This window comes from Egretta garzetta, unplaced genomic scaffold (genome assembly GCF_000687185.1).
Source record: "Egretta garzetta isolate BGI_Z169 unplaced genomic scaffold, ASM68718v1 scaffold161, whole genome shotgun sequence".
NCBI classification, from domain to species: Eukaryota; Metazoa; Chordata; class Aves; order Pelecaniformes; family Ardeidae; genus Egretta; species Egretta garzetta.
In genome coordinates, this window is record NW_009258754.1 from 898466 (window position 1) to 918366 (window position 19901).

General features: G+C 36.8%; 1 protein-coding gene across 1 annotated transcript in view; it reads left to right on the forward strand.

The window, feature by feature from the left end:
• CUL3 (cullin 3) overlaps nt 1–19901 on the forward strand; it is a 58274-nt gene that overhangs the window by 30292 nt on the left and 8081 nt on the right. The window contains exons 4-13 of the mRNA XM_009649119.2: nt 3098–3258; nt 4571–4685; nt 6039–6267; nt 7872–8017; nt 10980–11156; nt 12216–12386; nt 13826–13933; nt 17139–17263; nt 17586–17682; nt 18752–18886. Coding sequence (XP_009647414.1) covers nt 3098–3258; nt 4571–4685; nt 6039–6267; nt 7872–8017; nt 10980–11156; nt 12216–12386; nt 13826–13933; nt 17139–17263; nt 17586–17682; nt 18752–18886 — 1464 coding nt within the window. The remainder of the gene's footprint in view (nt 1–3097; nt 3259–4570; nt 4686–6038; nt 6268–7871; nt 8018–10979; nt 11157–12215; nt 12387–13825; nt 13934–17138; nt 17264–17585; nt 17683–18751; nt 18887–19901) is intronic.

Consider the following 19901-nt stretch of genomic DNA (forward strand, 5'->3'; position numbering starts at 1 on the left):
ACGGTTGGACTCGATGATCTTAAAGGTCTTTTCCAACCAAAGCGATTCTATGATTCTATTCTATTCTATGATTCTACTTACTAAATTTAAAAGCAATTTCAGGTATGCAAGCGCAGCAGTCATACCCCTGGCTGCATTATAGGCATATGGACAGTGCCAGTTAAACACTGTCAGAAATGAACAGTTAATCTTGCAAATACAGCTGTGTATCTTGCGGACGGCAGAGCATCCCCTTCTCATCTGTGTGGTGCACAAAGCCAGTGTCTTGATTTAGGCTGGCAGTGACAGATTGGCTATGTGAATTTTGAGCTCGAGGCACAAGGTAGTAGGGAGAAGTGGTGTTTTTATTTTCAGAACTAGGATCAAAGGCTCTATGTATACACAACGGTGTCTGAAGGCTACATCATCCACGTATTGCATCCATGCAGAGATGGGCAAAATGTGGCTGTTGCTATTTTACAGTAGGTGACTTGCTTTAGTTGAGATCAGAATTATTCTGCAATGTAAGCAGCATTGTAGTTTGTGAATAATTGTTGACTGAAACTCCACCCTTGTCTCCTGAGAGTTACTCTTACCTTTTAAGCACCGGCTGCTTCTCCCCGTGGGAAGTGATTGCTGTTGAGTATCAGGTAGCCTTGTCAAACCTGGTCCCAAATGGGGTTTCCTGTCTCTTAAGATTATTCCTTTTAAGTTGGGAGAGCTTCCAGAAAACAGTAAAAGTGATGTTACTGGGGGTAAGCAAATCAGCAGTATCAGAAACATTGATGCTGCTACTCTAATTTGGGTATTGCAGAGTGGTCTGCTTACTAAAGAGGCATTGCTGTTACACTGAGAAGAGTTCCTAGCGCAGTTACTATTTCATTTCATAATACCAGTGTTTAGCACTGCCACAACAGAAACTGCAGATGAGTCATGGCCAGGGCTTTAATCCATTTTGATACCCTGCTGCTGTGCTTCAGAGGCCTCTATATTCTTTGGAAATAACACGTATATTCTTTTCTCCTTGAGTTATATAGTATGTTAGACATCGCTTCTTAATTGTCTCTTTCAAAGTGTATTTTAAGCTTGTCTTACTTTAGAATCACGTTTACTTATGTTCTTTATGCGAATGTGTAAATAATGGAGTGAAATAAATAACCCTGTTTCTAAATAACAGGAAAAAAATACAGTAAATATTCCAAAGATCTAGACCACCATGTGTTGCTAGACTGACTTCATGAGACCAATTAAATAAACTTTTTGGTCTGAGGCAGAACTGAGCTTGCTTCATGAGCCACAGAGTAGGCATATCTATCTGACCTGTTCCCACCTTGTTTTTTCATTTAAATTAAGTGCTGCCTCTCTGAAAGGAGTGAGTAGGAAATCATTCCTGAATTGTGGAACCCAGTGTTTCGCTTTCCTCTGGTCATCAAGTGGCAGTCTGGCATATAATTAGTACATGAATAATTTTGTCATGTTAATTCAGCTGCTAAAATACTAAAGGGTGTGGTGTCTGTTCCTTCTGATTTCTTCTAATTGTGGAATTTATATGAACTTACAATTTTGTAATCTTTTGTGTAGTCTGTTGCGTGATTTATTTTTTTTTAAATAGCTTTGTTTTCTAGGTGTTTGACTAACTTTACACTTCAATTCTCAGTGTGGTAAAACACATAAGATAACTGATGGATCTTGTGGAGAAGCTGATCTTTATACTCAATTTCAAACATTGACCTTCATCCTTTAGAGAATTTGATGTTTCTTTTTTTTAAATTTTGTTATAGCTATGTAAATTCTGAGAAAGCCATATCGCAATCAGATTTGTGAGTGGGTACAAAACTCTCAACTTTTTCTAATAATATCCTAAGGCTTAAATGGTAGAAAAGCAGTATTTTTAGTAATTAACAAAACCGTTAAATTAGAGGAATGGTTTATGCCCTGATGGAAATGAAAAAACTAATTATTCCTCATCTCAGAAATAGTTTGTAAAACTCACAATTTTTCTATTCTTAATGTGGTTTTAAATGGTCTGGTCTTATCCGGTACAGCACTACTGGATATTAAGTGAATACACTAATTTTCCGTCTGCTAGTAACATTATCAATAGTCTTTCTTTTCTAGCAAGTTGGTAAGTTGGGAGAGAAGAGTAGAAAAGGGGGAAAAAAAAATTTGGAGCGTTTCTGTGGGTTAGCAGTAAGAAACTCAGGTTGTCTGCTCAGCAGTGTCTCAGTCAACTCTGTATGGTGGTGGTTGGACTGTACGGACCTGGAAAACTGTTCTGAGGATCAGCCTGGATTTGTAAACATAGGTAGTATAGGGCTAGTGGATGGCTGAGGAGCTTGATCCTTCCTGTAGACTGAGATTATGTGGGAAGATAGAATTTAAACCCATATTGAAACATAGAAATTATTCTTTCTTCTTTCCCCCTTGTCTTTGTGGGGGGGTATACATGTGTGATTTTAATGAAACATAACAAGGTTTCAAGATACTTGCTCAAATTGAATGAAAATGAATGTTTTTTTTGTGGGGCTTCAACAGAAGTCCTTATGTACAATTTTGCAGTACACATCTGTAAACATTTTGATTGTAACTATTCTAATTTTGGCTTTATATTTTCTTCTGACCATCTAACGATACTATTTCAGGAAATTTCACTGAATATTGAGGGGAAACTGTCTGCCTAAAAGGAGTGGTAGAAGATGCATGGGAGATGGGGAAAAATGAATTATTTTTTTCTTAAAGAACAAAAAGGGGTGGATGGAAGGGGTTTGAGTAGATAAGTAAAACCTCTTTCAGATTGTGCCATGAATTTTGTCAGTATTTGAAGATTCCTCTGCCCCCAAACCAAGAAGTTGCAAAGCTGTAGATTTCTTCTGGCTTGCTTTAGGCATAAATGCTGTGCTTGCACTCATGAGCAGTAGACTTTCTATGTAAATGAAGTTTTGGAAGATGGGATTGATTTTGAACTTTGAGGGTATTCATATTTTCTTTTTATGAAGAAAGGAGAGAAGATTAATTTGATTATTTCTGTGCAGTGCAAATATGACCAATCTCTTGCAATTTTGAGTAGCATGGGTGTACTGAATTTAAAATTTTATTGCTGTGTATGCCTTTGTTGTAGGACCGTGTGTATGTGCAACAAAATAATGTGGAGAATGTCTACAATTTGGGCTTGATTATTTTTCGAGATCAAGTTGTACGTTACGGCTGTATTAGGGATCACCTGCGGCAAACTCTGCTGGATATGATTGCAAGAGAAAGGAAAGGAGAAGTTGTAGACAGGTAAGATGTTTGTAAGTGACTGTCTTTTGTTGTAAATAATACCTGCCAGTTTTTAAGAGTGAATCAGGAACATCCACCAGCAAATCATTACTTAATGCTGTATTTCTGATCACAAGTAAAATTTCTCCATAATCTGGAATAAAATCTTTCTTTGTACGTTAAGGTTTAGCATAATGGTAAATGGGGAAGCTTGCTAATATATTTTTTAATATTTATCTTGTGTTTTCTATTAAAACTTTTGTTAAAACTCTCCATTACTGCCTTGTGCCAGAGCATTTGGTTATGAAGAGTTGTTTTGACAATTCTCTGCCTCTTGTTACCCTGTATTTCCTCTGTACTGAGATATTGTGTAATTTTCTTGTACCTGGGGTTTGGATTTTTGTTTTTTTTAAGTTTTATTTTCTATTTCCCTTTCTCATGTTTTGCTCCATCAGTTTCTTGGTAGTTCAGTTGCATCTCTGAGCTTTTAAATCTGTTCCTGTTTTCTGGCCAGTTCAGTAGATGTGGAGGTGTGTGCCACACACTGCAGATACTGCAGCTGCAGTAACTTAAAATTTGCAAGTTTTCTTGTGCTTGTCCAGCTCCAGAGCAGCTGTTGGGTGTGGGGATATGTAAACTCCATGCTACTTTGGCTACATTTCTGTGACTGAGATTGCCCAACGCACAATTTATGAAGAGAAAAATACTCCCTGGCAACAGCTGTGTATTGTCCCCTACTGCCAGAAAGCGGAATTTTTTCCTGGATGCAGTTCTTTTCTTTTCACATTTTATTGATGTGTTTCTATGCCTAACCAAATGCTTAACTTGCCGATAAGTTTTCATTTTGTGTTTGTTTTTAAAAAAACAAACAAACAAAACCAAAAACAAAACCAAAAAAACCACACCAAAAAAAACGAACAACCAAAGAAAACCCCCAAACTTTGCACAGCAACTTCCATCTGTGCAGTTGTTTCAAATTGCTCAATTCCACCCTACATGTTCAGTTTTCTTTGAAGTAGTATTTTTTGTTATTTTCTTCTATGTTGAAATGTATTCTTAATAGTTTTCCAAGTTAGTAGAACTTGAGACCTGCTTCCCTATTATTGTATTTAAAATATATAATAAACATTGTCAGCTCCTTAGTTTAGAACAGAAACGATCTTGCTCCTGTAATCTTCTTGAAAACCTATCATTTACCAACCAAATTTAGAATGGACTTCCTAATGCTATATTTTATTCCAGTTAATATTATGTTCTGATTGTTATTCTGCTGTGTACTCTGTCTTACAAGCATGTAGATTTCTCAAGTTGTTAACAACTTACTTTTTGGCAGAGGCGCAATAAGAAATGCTTGCCAGATGTTAATGATTCTAGGTCTTGAAGGAAGGTCAGTCTATGAAGAAGACTTTGAGGCTCCGTTTTTGGAGATGTCTGCAGAATTTTTTCAGGTACAGCAATGTTGTAATATCATATTTGGAATATTGTTATAACTGCTTGGAATTGTGAGAATTAGGGATACTTAAAGTAATGCTACTTATTTGATGAGTATGTCCGTCTTGTCAAATGAAATGAGCAAAAAATTTACAAACTGTGCAGGAGTAACACCGATTTTACAGAATTACCATACTTTTAATGTAGTTTTGAAATATGGGTGCCGGTAGCATATAAGGTAATCATTATGCTAACCTTTGCTGCTTTGGGCTATTTCATGCAACTTAGTCTAACCCTGCATTGCAGCCACAGTCTGTTTGAAATACCAGTAGCATGAAAGGTTCAAACTGTTTCAGGCTGGGAACGGAGAGGGGAGTCTACTGGTTAAACTCCCTTTGAATAAGCTGTGTTTCCTCTGTAGTTTCTACATTTGTGAGTTATATTTTGTAACCAAATGAACTGAGTCAAGGAATTAAGTGTATCCAAGTGGCTATCCAGTTGTTGACCGACCACTGAATAACACAGTTTAAATATTTCCTGCAGCTTTTTGTGCGATAGTTTCGGCACAGAAGCCAGTTGAATGTTTGTTGAGTGTAATCATGCTCCTCTGTTGTTGGAGATTGACGGCAGCTGTAAAACATGTTAACAGATACCTAGATGAGAAAATTTGTCAATCTCTCAGTTCTTATGCAAGATTGACTGTCTGTCATATCCTCTGATCTCCAAACTTCTTTGAAAATCAGAACATATGTTGCACAACCCTTTTTAAAAGTCATTGCATTCTGCTTTTCATTGGTGCTACGTAAAATTAAGAAAAATAATTACTTTCATTTAAGTTTTATTTCTTAGCTCTGCTGAAAAAAAAAAAAAAAAAAAGGCATTTTCTCCAAAAGACTATGCTGACCAGTATGGATAAAAAGTTTGACATAACATGCTCAGCATTGTCACTAACAAGAATAACTGATCCTTGCCACTCGAAAATATGCCATAAACTGGTATTTTGAAAGGAATCTTTCCCTCGTCTCTCCCCATCCTTCTGTTTTCTTTGGACTTGTGACTAAAACTCTAGTTGGTAACTGGAAACTAGGTTGGCTTAGGTTGTTTTAGTATGAAAAACACAGTGTTCGTATTGCGTGTATGTATGTAACACAATGAGTAACACAATGTTGTGTATGTAACACAGTGAGTGTAATTGAACCTTTGTTTTGTATTAAGCATGTATGTAAAACTTGGGGGTATAATGATCTCATTTGTTGGACATGCTGGGTTTGATTTAAAATTGCTTATCAATGCTGATCTGAAATAACTGGTACGTTTCCTTTTTCCCCTTCAAAAAAAATGTCTAAAGTATTAATTTGTGTTAATCACAGATGGAAAGTCAGAAATTTTTAGCTGAAAACAGTGCTTCTGTATATATAAAGAAAGTAGAAGCTAGAATTAATGAAGAAATAGAACGGGTGATGCATTGTCTGGATAAATCAACAGAAGAACCAATTGTGAAAGTTGTTGAGAGGGAGCTTATTTCCAAGCATATGAAAACTATAGTGGAAATGGAGAACTCTGGGCTAGTTCATATGCTGAAAAATGGGAAGACAGAAGGTAAGACTGCATCATATGGGAGACAGAAATGCTTACAATACTGCTTATTGTTTTTAAACATAGGATAAGTGGAGCTTAATGTTTGTGTTCCTGTGTAATTGTAGAAACACTTTGATGCTCTGTTCTGCAAGTATTAAGAACATTACTTCAGGCACTTTTAAAACAGAGCCCATATGTGTAACTTGTTTCTATTTGGTACCAGATACAGGTACTTTTTTGGTAAGCCAGGTATCTCATAAGAAAAGTACAAATCTATTGCAGTGGTCTCTGTTACCTGTTTTCCATGAGCCATTTTATTACTTTCATTCCTCTAGTATGCAGCTGTCAAAATGCATTGGAGTTTTTTTGCCCACAGGCAGTTATTTTAAAAGTGCCAGTGTAAATTACTTTAATAGAAGTATTGCAGGATCAATTCTTGGGGAAAGGGCTTTGTTGTAGGAAAGAAGTTGGCTGTTTTGAAAGGATAAGCAGCGGCTTATCGAAGTTGAAAAAGATGGGTTTGGCTTGATTTGTTTTTCCCTGATAGAGTTTAATGTGGGACAGAATGATTGAATGAAAGTTACTATGGAAGGAGACAGAACATAAGTTCCTAAAGTAGCATAATGAAGTGGGGGATTGTAGTATCTATATTTAGAAATTGGTGCTCACGCTAAAGCCATGAGAATGGGGAACACACTTGCTGCTTAGATTAATGGCCTTTGTTCATTAAAACAGCTTCACAATTACTAGGTGATAGGGTGACAAAGTTAGCAAATTTCTTAGCTGTAAGAAAAGAGAATTACTGTATTGAAAAGGAAAGTGATGATAATATACTTAATTGGATATTAAAGAAAAAAGGTTAAGTAGCCTTCAGGCTGAGGGTGCAATGATATTTAAGGATATTCATACGATACAGGAATTGGTTTAACTTTCATAGACCTTGGTTCAATTTAGTTAAATACTAGAGAGGAAATACTTGCTGCATTGTGAAGATAAGATTTCATATAAACGAACAAGGATGGATTGCTGTTTCGGAAAGCCATGTTTAAGCTAAGCCACTTCTTGTGATTTTAGATGGATGAAACAAAGTAGTGTAAAATTATATATCTGACTTTAGGACAAATATGAATTAAAACTCCCAATTTTTACCAGTTTTTGCTTTTAATACCAAAACAAGCATCTCATTAGTGTTGTCCTATTTGCTTTAACTTAGATTTTTCTTATAACTTTTGATACAGTGTTTTATTTTTGGGATGATTATCTTGGAAACTATGTTTTAAATACGACTGGAAAACAAATCTTAATGAAACTTTAAGTGCACTTAAAGCGCAAGCATCAACTTTTGCTGGCCTGGGGATCAGCAATAGCAGATTCTGTACAATAGACAACCTAAAATAATTGAATACGACCTTTGTTTTTAATTTTGTGGCTGCTGCGGTCAGCATGTTGTCAGGGATGAAGGAAAGGGGACATCAGAAGATTTCAGTGCCTGAGCTGTTACGGGATGCTTTTTGTGGCACAAGTGGCTGGACTTAGTTACTGTTGCCTTTTGCTATGAAGTGAATGAGTTACAGAAGTATAACAGACAGATGGTGTCCTGCATAATACCTCATTCTTGTTTCCAGACCTTGCTTGCATGTACAAGTTGTTTAGCCGTGTGCCAAATGGTCTGAAGACAATGTGCGAGTGCATGAGTTCATACCTGAGAGAGCAAGGCAAAGCACTAGTTTCTGAAGAGGGAGAAGGCAAGAATCCAGTTGACTACATTCAGGTAGTGAAAGTATTTTAACTTTCTTTTCTTCCGTTTTCCCACATTCTCCAGACTAGCAGTTAACTACATGTTTGATAAGGTAAACTGTAATATTGATTCAGAAGGGATTACTATTAATAAGCTACATTTATAATTTTGTTTAAAGCGTATATTTTCTGATTTTTCGGACATGTTTAGAACTCTTCTTTTACCAAAGTTACTTGGAAAGTATATGCTTTGTTTTTGTGCTTTTAGTAGCTGCTTTTATTTAAGAACATATTCAGGATAATTATATAACTGCTGGGAACTTTTTGGATTATCTTAAAAATATTTGTGTCCAGAGTGAGTTGTACATCTACTGGCAAATAGCTTTATAGAGTCTATTTTGTTTAATTTTATGTAATGTTAGCTATCAATGTTTATTGAAACAAAAATCACATGACAGTATTTCGTGGCAAGATTAACTGACTGAGAGGTGACTGTGTTATAAATCATACAAATTACTTGCTTCATTCTCTGTTTCCCTGAGAAATAGAATGCTTCTGCGTGTTTGAAGACACAGGTGTTCTTTCTTGTTCTCCATCTCTCACTAAGAAGTGATGTGTACCATTAATTTTTAAAGATCACAAAATATGCTTCAGGAGCATTTGTCATCTTTTCTCTCCCATTGTCTCTGAGAAGATGGTTTTAAATTTGCACATCAAATCTTTATAGATACACATAAATCTTACATCTCTCTCTCTAGTGTTTTTATAGCTGGAAGTTGTTTTATACTTAATGTGAAAATGTGTATTCATTAAACGTTAAGTTGGGTTTTTTAAATGTGTAGTTGAAGTCCTTGTGTCTTGTCTTCATGAGAAACATTTAATGCTGTATGTCTGTTATCATCTCGGCTGTTTTGTTTGAAAACAGTAACTTTGCTACAACTGGTTACTATTATAAGAAGCCATTTGAGTATAAACACATTTTTAATTGGATTATTGATTTTCTGGCAATGCTGAAGCAAACTTCTTACCAAGCTTTGGTATGAATCACCTCTCCAAGGATTGTTAAAAATAAGAGAGAATGTCCTTTGAAATTTATAAGGTATAATGATTAAGGGCTACTACATTTTTTGGTGGTGGTACGATTAAAAAAAAAAAAAAAAAAAAACAAAAAAAACAAAGGCAAGTGATGTGGAGAACAAGTGTCTGGATTACTTTGAAGTAATTTTTGCTCCTTTTAATCCTGATGGACCTAAAGGGGTATCATAAAAAAATTAACTGAGAAAGAGTTAAAAACTTAATTACAAAGATGCTATCAATGTTTCCTGCTACAAAGCGAATAGTGTATGATTTCGACTTCAGCCAAATGAAGCTGAAGAAGACTTACAGCCATACTGCATGTGCTTTGGCAGAGCTCATCCTCAGCCCATTAGTACATACCCCAACTGTTGTATGAAGATGTTCTAGGGAAGGGGTTGATACCTGATTACCCCTAAACCGCCAAACAGGTTTATCCTCCATTTCCATTGACACAATGGAAGAAGAGAAAAATGCCTGTGAATTGAGAAGCCGCCTCACTCTTCTCGTCTCGGGCATATTCATCTGAATCTTTGAAGGACTTAAATAGCAGTAAGAAGACAGGCGAGGTAGCTACATTATACCATCAAGGAAAAAAACTTCATCATAGTTCAGCACTGCTTCTGCAACATGGTATCGCCAAACCCTGAGCATAATCGATGAGAGGATTGCAAAAGCATTGCCAGGGGATTAGATTTAAAACCTCTTAGAATAATTTGAAGGGATGTTGAAGTGCTGTTGTAATTTAAGGTACTAACAGTTTCTCCTGTTTAACACCAGGTTGTTCAGATGGTATACTCCTGGAGAGGAGGCATAAGCTAACATTGGTAAACAGAGAGATAGTGGGATTTACTTTGCATTTAAAATTTCTAATACGCATTAATTAGCCTGTCTAAAGACCATTCCTTTAAGTGAGATGGTGAGTTCCTAAGAAATATTACTACTTCCTTAAGTAATTCTTGAATGGCTTCTTTAAGTAACCATGTATAAATAATTTCTTAAGAAACCGAGGACTTTAAGATCATTTAACCCAATCTGTTTGTGGGCAGTAGTTATCCATGATAAATTTAACTCTTGAGTGAAATTTCCTTCCCCCCAGCCTTGACTTCTGTGTTAGTTATGTCTAAACCCTGTGTGTATCATATGTACTAGCAAGGTGCTCGGGTGATTTTAGATGCTTACCCCTTCTGCACCCAGTTGGTTTAACTCTGAGTGAAGATGATGCAAACCCTAAAAATGATGTCAAGAATCTAATAGTTTAGCTCAGAGGAAGTGGCCTGGGAACTTCATGCTGTGATATCTGAAGAGCTATTGCTTGTTTCTAACTTTCATATGTTCACAGTGACTCTTAAAGATCAGTAAGAAACATGTAACTAAATAATGCAGAAATGTCCCTGGATTGAAATTACAGGGGAAAAAAACCTAACAAGAGGCTGCTGTTGCAGTGTGTTTTCTCCTGAAACTTGCTTTAGTAGCTCTAGGGATGCAGGTGATGGGTGTTTAGCCTCATCTTTCCTGTATCCGGTATTTATGATAGTGACTTTGTCAATGTAATTTGAAATAGAAAAGGCTTAACAAGTGCAACAAATACCTCCTTCAAGTTGTACATTTAAAAATACAGTAAATCAGCCTGTTTAACCAGGGTGATTAAAAAAACTTTCTTAATCTTTGAGTAGGCTATTATAGCAAACTGCACCAGTATTTGACACCAATATTTTAGCCAGTTTATCTGAAAATTCCTTCCATAAGAGATTTATGTCCATTATAGATATTAATGAATAGAAATCAAATTTCAGATACTTCCTAACAATGCCGAACATAGAGAGCTTTGCAGAATCTCTGACTGTAGATGTGGTCTTCGTCTGTTATTACTGTTTTACAGCTTGCAACTTCAAATGTTTTGGTTTTTTTTTTTTTTAAAGGGTTTACTGGATTTGAAGAGTAGGTTTGACCGCTTTCTTCAAGAATCTTTCAATAATGATCGACTCTTCAAACAGACTATTGCGGGTGACTTTGAGTACTTCCTCAACCTCAACTCTAGGTCTCCAGAGTACCTCTCATTATTTATTGATGATAAGCTGAAAAAAGGAGTCAAGGGAGTAAGTATAAATTAAATTAAAAGATCATTCTCTTTGTTAACCTGGATCAGATAAACTAACCTACTTTTCCTAGATTGATTTTTATGTTAAGATAGAGCAATACTGCCATAAAAAAAAAGTATACATAACACATCTGAGCTTATAACACTTTAGATCTAAACTTACAGAAATACAAGGCACAAGGAGATCTCAAGGTGGTGTGTGGCTTGTCCCTCATCTCTGAAGCAGTATACCTGGGTTACTTCTGGCAGATACCCCCTCAAAAAACAAAATCGGATTGTAGTAGATTCTGCAGCTTCCATCCTTTTGAAACCTTAAATATCAGTTCCTTAAATATCTTTATAGTTCGGCAGTTATTCTCAACATCTAATAATTTCTTCTGAATATGAAGTCACTTGGGTAGGGGAAACAGTTTGCTTCTTTTTACTGCTTTTACTATTGCCACATCTGTCTCTTCTAGCTTTATTACAACTGTTTTCTTCAGTCTTACCTCATAGCTTCTTTCATAAATTTTTCTGAGGTTCAGCACCCAGAACTGGACAGGATGGTTCAGCTGAAGCTTCAGTGGCTCTGAATAAAGCTGAATATTATTGAATGCATCTTATGCTTTGGGAATCAAATAGTAAATTCTGTTTATTTATAAAATAAGTAATCACTTTATTGTGGCACTTAGACAGGCTTTGCAAAAAGAGTCTTAACATTTAAAAGGCTTTATTCCAAGCTAACTTTTCATATTCCTAATACTGGTTTCCTTCTGTGGTTTTTAAAAATACTTAAAAACTTATTCAGGAACTCTTACTATATTCACCAGGCATTCTACCTATCCATCGTCTCCCTTCTCCTTCACAATTGCTTTTCCCTCCATTTTAGATCTATTTTTTTCCTCTGCTCTATGGAATTTGTGCACTGTTCTTTTGGCTCTACCATTCACATGTTGGACCAGTTTTGTTGGCTTCTTTATAGGCTACTGTTAGACCATATGCTTGCTGTGAATTACTTTTAAGTTGTATAAGACACTTGTGCTGGGAAGTTAAAACCAGCAAATTATTTCTTTTACAGCTAACAGAGCAGGAAGTAGAAACTATATTGGATAAGGCAATGGTTTTATTTAGGTTTATGCAAGAGAAAGATGTTTTTGAACGCTATTACAAGCAGCACTTGGCAAGAAGACTTCTCACAAACAAGAGTGTTTCAGATGACTCTGAGAAAAATATGATATCTAAATTAAAGGTAAGATGGTATTTGTATACTTTTTACTTCATTTTTTTTCATAAATATGGTTTCTTCTGGTTTTACATAAGGGATATACATCTTGATTGCTGTTAAATACAGATTTGATTTTAAAGCCCCAACAGAAAATATGAAAGACTTTTTTCTGAATAATTTTGTGGAAATAAAAGGAAGGAAATTCTGGAAAGCGCCTGTGATGAGAGAGCAATCTAGAAAACGATGCCTCCCTTCTGCCCCCCCCAAATTTAAGACTTTCCAAATAAGTGGGCAACTGCTGTTATCTAGCAACTGGATTTGAGGACAAGACTGTGTTTTATCCTAGATTTTCTGTTATTCACAGTAGAATTTTGTATTGCATGCATTGTTGGTTTTTAGTTGCCTCTGCAGACTGGTAATAATGCTCAATTCCTTTTTGATTAAGTAGTTTGAGAGAAATTGGAAAAAAAGAGATCTTCATATCAGTGTCTGGGAACAGGTTTTCCCTAGTTGGTTCAATTTACTGATTAAATAGGCCAAGAGATGAAGAAGAAAGTAAAGCCTAAAGTTGAACAGTCCTCTTCCTAAGTGGCATGATAAATGGCTAGGGAACTTTGAACCGGAGTGATCTGAACCTAAAGTCAAACTTCACTGACCCTCATTTTTGACCTTCATATTCTATCAGTGAGTGAAGCCTGTTTGCATCAGATTTCTCCAAATTATCAGCATTAATTCCAAATTATCAGTATTAATTCCTTCCCAGTCACCTCTCCACCTCTTCTAGCCTGGTGATGTAAAAGGCACAGGGTATATACATTTGTGAGATGAATCAGTGGACCAGAACTGCCCTCTGTTCTCGTGCCTTTGCACAGTGATGAGGGCGCTGAAGCTAGCATGCATGCCCTTACCACATACGTCAAAGTACGTGTTAGAAATCGGCACAGAGCCCTGTGTGTGCAACCGAAATGCATGTGTTTGTGCACACGTATCTATATATGTGTATGTCCCTGATTCTCAAAAGGTCTAGTAATCTTGCTAGGTAATCTGCAGTAAGCCTTTAAAATTACACGCTCTTAGGACAACAGGGTTTTTTTCTGATGCAAATAAAGATTTTTATTTCTCTTTACAGTATCATCCTAAAAAGTGGGTGAAAGTGTATGCCTTGGTCTAATAAGCTTGCACAGATTTTTTTTTTTTTTAAGGTGTGATAGGAAGCTAAAAAGAAACTGAAAATACAGTAACAGAGGAAAGGAAAGCAAGTTTTGATATGTGTAGGGCTAGATCCTTATACAAAAAATACGAGTTTTAAATTCTGAAGGTTATGCAAATGGGAATCCCAGTAACCAAGTGTACAGAAATACCATTTTTATGAGACTTACAAACTAACCCTTAGTCTTGCAGTTTGCGTATCGGAAGCTCTGTTCTCATAGTGCTGGCACAACAAGTTATTTTGTGTATTTTAGACTGAATGTGGATGTCAGTTCACATCTAAACTGGAAGGAATGTTCAGGGACATGAGCATCTCAAACACGACGATGGATGAGTTCAGGCAACATCTTCATGCGACCGGGGTGAGTGTGGGGGTCTGTGTGCTTCTCCTACTTTGGTACAAGCCCTAGACCTTTATCGAGACTTGTGGTTTTTAACTTGTTAGCATGCGCGTGCGGAACGAAGGGTGTTGTTAGCATCCTCAAATCTATTTCTTCTACTACGTTTCTGATCTTACAAACTTTGTTAGTATTTTCTGAAGTCCAGAAGTCGCTCGGAAGCCTGACCCACAGCTTGAGCAGTGCCGGCGTCATCCCGTAAGACCCCCTTTCAGCCGGGTGGCGTCTGGCCACAGCCACTGAGCTACCGTTTTCTTCAGATTGCCAAATATGGACTTAACAGTTCTGTCAAGAGGCACTACACCTTGTTGTAAAAGGGGGCTTCTGGGATGTGGCGTAATGGGGAGATTGTTGCTATTTTGAGAACTCGGTTTACTTGCGCTAAGCACTTGTTTCCTAACACTGATACTCAGTAGCACTTAATAACACATAATAAACAGCCAAGTAGTTCCCTGACTGCAGGTAAGTAAGTCTGTATATCAAGCGTGTTTGAATCGGTTTCAGAAATCTGAATGCCAGGAATAGGTTCATGGATGTACTCTGTCCAATGTCCCTGGTTGCACAGGGGGACCTGAAGTCTCTGCTGCCTTGAAGCTGTCAGCTGAAGTCTTCCTCATCAGCATACTTTGAATCATCATGCATGAAAGAACAGGATGTTCTCAAGGTAGTTTCAGAAAAGGTTGTAGGTGCACATAGGGATAGATAATAAAGGTGTTTGTGAACAAGTAGCTTTAGTACTGCTTTTTTTCTTTAGAGGCTAATCATGTTTTCCTTCTAGAATTCTTGAAATCTTAATTTCAAGAACAATTTGTTAGAGTATTCCCATTTTTTAGGTAGCATGCGGGACAGCTGTCCTGGCTGTGCCCCTCCCAGCATATTGTGCCCCTAGCAGAGCATGGGAAGCTGAAAAGCCCTTGACCGGTATAAGCACTGCTCAGCAACAACTCAAGCATCAGGATATTATCAACATTCTTCTAGTACTAAATCCAAAACCCAGCACTATGCAAGCTACTAGGAAGAAAATGAACTATCCCAGCTGAAATTAACTATCCCAGGACATACATATTTGGGGGTTTTTTGTGTGTGTGTTAGATTCATGTAGTTCACATGACAGTTTTACACGGAGTGAGTTAATAAATGATGTCCCCATCTTCTCTTTAGCTATGTACAGCTAATAAAATGAATTTAAAATGTCAACAGATATTCTGCTAGGCTTTATTTGAAACTTTATCTTTTTCTTGGCGAGGAACCAGCAGTGGTGGTTTGTTATGGCCTTTTAATGAAATTTCTGGAGTACTTATTTATGATGGAAGTGTATACATTTCTATTAGTGTCAGTAATATTTGAGAAGAAATACAAACAGGAACACTTTTGGGTTTTTATGTTACTGTTAACTTGCTGGTGATACCGTGTTCTCTATGAAATAGTCCGTTCTACTCCTTTTTAAACAATTTGTGTACCTTGAATATGTGCGATGCCTCCTAGAGGAGGCAGGCATCTGCTCTTCCCTAAATAATCCTACCTGCAAGTTTCCTACTGAATCCTGTATCCTGAAATATAGGTAGTGCCAAGGACTGCATAGATGATGATTGGTTTGCTATCAGTAAGTGGAGGGGTCAGCACTAGGGAAAGTCCAACTTAATTGCTACAGCTGATCCTGAAACTGCAGTTTGGGTTTTGTAAAAATTAGATCACTTCAAGGCACTTTCCATTAGTTCATACTACTTTTATGCTAGAAAGATAACTTGTAAAATAAAGTGCTTCCAAAACTTTTTCAAGTCACAAACTGCTAAGTGCTCTGTATAATGTATGATGTGAGGCCTTCCAAATTAATGCTGTGTTCTGGTCTGGCTAAGATAAAAAAATTCAGGAAACTGTTGCCATCTCTACTGAGTTGTTTCAGTTCCAGATAAAGACTTCTGTATCTTTCTGTCTGCATTGATGGCATTCCCCTACGTTTTGGCTGGAGAGAGAAAACTGTTGAATATTTTTTTTTTAGATGATTCACAGATTAACTATTTTTTTGTGTCTAAATGGCTGTTTGAATTTCTCTTGTGAGCCTGTCATCGGTGATATGAAATTAGAAGCATGGCAGTAATGTTGGCTACAGAACAACCTTTATGTGGGTCTTTACATACTTTTGCAAATTGTTCCTCCTAAACCTTAATGAAATTTAAAGGGATTTCTGTTTGAGTAGCCTGTCACCGGTCTGTCTAGATTTTTCAGAAGTTTCCTAGGCACAAGTTTGTTGATGCACACAGGCATTCAACATGCACAATTAAAAAACTCTTCCATAGTGCATGGAAATGCTACTCTGCTATTTAATAGTGGAAGTTTCTGAGTTCATATGACAGTTTTTGACCTTCTAAAATATAATGTGCTCTATTTCTATGTAGTGGGTTTGTAACAAGTTGAATATACTACTCTTTGTTTTTTCTTGTCCATAATGTGTGTTCTTTGAAGGTATTAGTTATAACTCCTAGAGCTGAAAGTAGTCAGTTTTAAGTTTAATAATATTCAGCTTAGTTGAGATACGTAGTGAGGTTTATACCTCACTAGTAGCCAGATGTTTGTCACCTACTAACACAACTACTTTATAGATCAGCATTTCAGTTGTAGAATGTTTCCTAATCAGTGCTGAATATTTATGGTAATGGCTGTCTTTAGGGAAAGTGGCTAGGTTGTGCATGTAAAAGTGAGTAACTGTTTACATTGCAGTCCAGAGGTAAATTGCAGGAAAGGCTCCCTATGGTTTAACATTAGATATTCAGCACTTACTGTCTGCTTCCAGAGAGTAAATTTATAAACAGTTTGAAACTAGTATGTTTAGCAACTTGGCTTTACTATATGTCATCCAAAACCTGTTTAGAAAGAATTGTTACATGTGTTATGAGTTCTGTTTATAATCACAGGCACTTCATTCCTGGTTAAGAATTTATTTTGTACACTCTTAAATGCCAGAGGGGAACAATGTGGAGGATTTTTGCTGTACCGTCTACTCTGATAGCGATGAATTAATTTGTCTGGCTTTGTAAAAACAATGTTTATAGACATATATCTATTTTTTCCTTAGTCTGTGAAAATTCTATACATTCTATACTGATATAGAAAAATGATGAAACGTGATCCTCTCTTAAAATAGCGGGTGTTTTCTTCTGATTGTCCTTAGGTCTCATTAGGTGGTGTTGATCTTACAGTGCGGGTCCTCACAACAGGTTACTGGCCTACTCAGTCAGCCACACCAAAGTGCAACATCCCTCCAGCTCCCAGACATGCTTTTGAAATATTTAGAAGGTATGTATTAAACCAGATTTTTAGGGAGAGGTTTTAAGAAGAAACTTTCTAAATTTAACTTACAGATAGATTTTACCATTAGAGTTAGACATGCTAGCATACCACTCTTCTTAAGTTCATGCGAAAATTAGAGAACGCAATAGTCGTGTTACAAGGCTTGAAGTTTTGGGAGCTTTTAAATTAGAATTCTAATGAGAGTTAATGTTTTGAAATAGCAAAAGTTAGAAATTTCTTAGTGTTCTTAATGGCTGTTCAAAGCTATTTCCTCTTAATACATAGTTCACATTTTGTATCTTAAGTTTTCAATTAAATTATATTGCAGATTTTATTTAGCCAAACATAGTGGGCGACAGCTGACACTCCAGCATCATATGGGTTCTGCAGATCTCAATGCCACTTTCTACGGCCCTGTTAAAAAGGTAAAGTATCAAGATTATGAAAATATTGCGTCTTTCTTAAAAGTAGGCAAATGCACATTTGTAATAACTTCAGAATTCTGTAAAATAAAAGCTTGCCCATTAATAATGCAAGAACAAGAAAAAGATGCCTTCTATCGGCTTTACAGTCTGATTCTTCCTTTGTAGCAGTTTTGTTTTTATGTTTTCCCCCCTCTAAATCTAATTTGAATGCATCACTCGGCATTATCTCTTTGTTAACTTGTAAAAAAGTAGTAATTTTGGTCTTGAAGGGACCTCAGTGGTTTGAGTGTTCTGGGATTTTTCCGACTGTGAATCAGCCAAAGTGAAATGAAACTTGTTTCTCTTTAGAGCAATTTTTGTTAACATGAAAAAGTGTTACTAAACCAAGTTTAGCCTGCTTTTCATAGGCAGAGTGCTGGCAATCTAGACAAAATTTTTTTAAAACATGAGAATCTTAGTAGAGTTTATAGAAGTATAATACTTAATGTTTATGTATACAAGAAAATAATTTGCTAGTGTTTTAGACCAGTTCTAAAATGCTAAGCTAAGCCAGGGGTAGTAATGGCATGGTGCTTGGGAACATAGAAGGCATTGCAAAATTAAAAAAAAAAAAAAAAGTATAATGCAAAGTATTAATCATATGCATTTGTGAGGATGTTAAAATTTTATTGTGGTAGGATAAATATTTTGATTATTTTAAAGATAAGAGTAAGAAAACTGGAGAACGGGCAAGTAGTCGAACTGGGGCCAGAGAGGTGGTGGAGTCTCGGCCCTTGGAGGTGTTAAGTATTTGGCTGGACACAACCCTGAGCATCCTGCTCTAGATGGCCTGTCTTTGAGAGGTGGCTGGACGAGGGGACCTACAGAGGTGCCTCCAACCTCAGTCGCCCTGTGATTCTAAGACCGCTACTGGAGAGACATTCAGTTCATGCTACCAGGCGTATGCTGTTCTATCATTTGAGTACATTGATCCTCTAGCTAATCATTTCATCATAAACTTTCATTTTACCAAGGTAGAATATTTTTCAGTGGAGAAAAATCTAATAGTGGTTTTGTATTTTTAAAATAGGAAGATGGCTCAGAGGTTGGCGTAGGAGGTGCCCAAGTAACTGGCTCAAATACACGGAAGCACATATTGCAAGTCTCCACCTTCCAAATGACGATATTAATGCTCTTTAACAACAGAGAAAAATATACATTTGAGGTAAGCATTGTGGTTTTCTCACCTGATTTTAAATAACTGGTTTAGGCACTTTCTTGTCCTCTTGAATAGACTTTTGAAGATCAGGGCCCTCTCATTCTATTTGAGTGTGGATCAGGCCAATAAATACAGGAAGCGGATCATCAGTAATGCACCTGGGAAGAAATCATAGGAGAGGAAATTCTTTGGGAACAGAAATTTTCAGAAATGTTGAAGAGTGTTGTGAGTGTGGTTATTCCTAAGCCATAGAGCTATAGAAAAGCTGAAGTTGGAATGCAGCAGGTGGCTCCATTTGCTCATTTTATCTTTGAGAAACTGGATTTAGAGGCCAAACAGGGGAGAAGGGTTTGTATCCTGGCTTCTTAAACACTGAAGTGCTTAAATTGGCAGGCTGGAGTGAGCTGTAGGATAAATCAAAGAACTTTCATCCATTCCCTGAGCTGGTGAGCCAGAAAGGACAATGAAGAAGGTCCAGATAGATTCTTAACAAGGAGACTAGAGGGGCATTGCTGGGAAAGGTTGAAGTGGTCAGCTGATAGATGATGATGAAGCTGCCTTTGGGAGTGGAGGAGGATCCTGTGCTATGAGGTTTGAGCATTGTATTGTTAATGTCAATTCATAGTTTCATTTTAGACGTTATCTTCTGTTTGAGAGAGCATTGGCAGCCTTGAAAAGCAGCATGGGTGCAGTTTGAAATGGAGTGGATTTCCAGGTTTTTTTATCTACTTTTGACTGTGCTGTGCATAGTAATCATTTGCCTTTTTGTTTGGATTTTGTTTTCAGCTTATTTGGCATACTTCTAGCCTGTTAATGAAGAATGTTTCTTTGAAACGGTCTCAGTTGGGATTAAGGAAGGCAGGGTTTGATAAGAGGCTCTTAATAAACTACTCAGAGTTTAAAGAAAGATTATTTTAGAGCACAGAAAGTCCTGTGTGTTGTGAAATCTATTGCAGGAGCATTACAGCTTTGAGTACTTTCCTCTGTAGAGTACGTGGCGGGGAGTGGGAAAGGGGGGGGG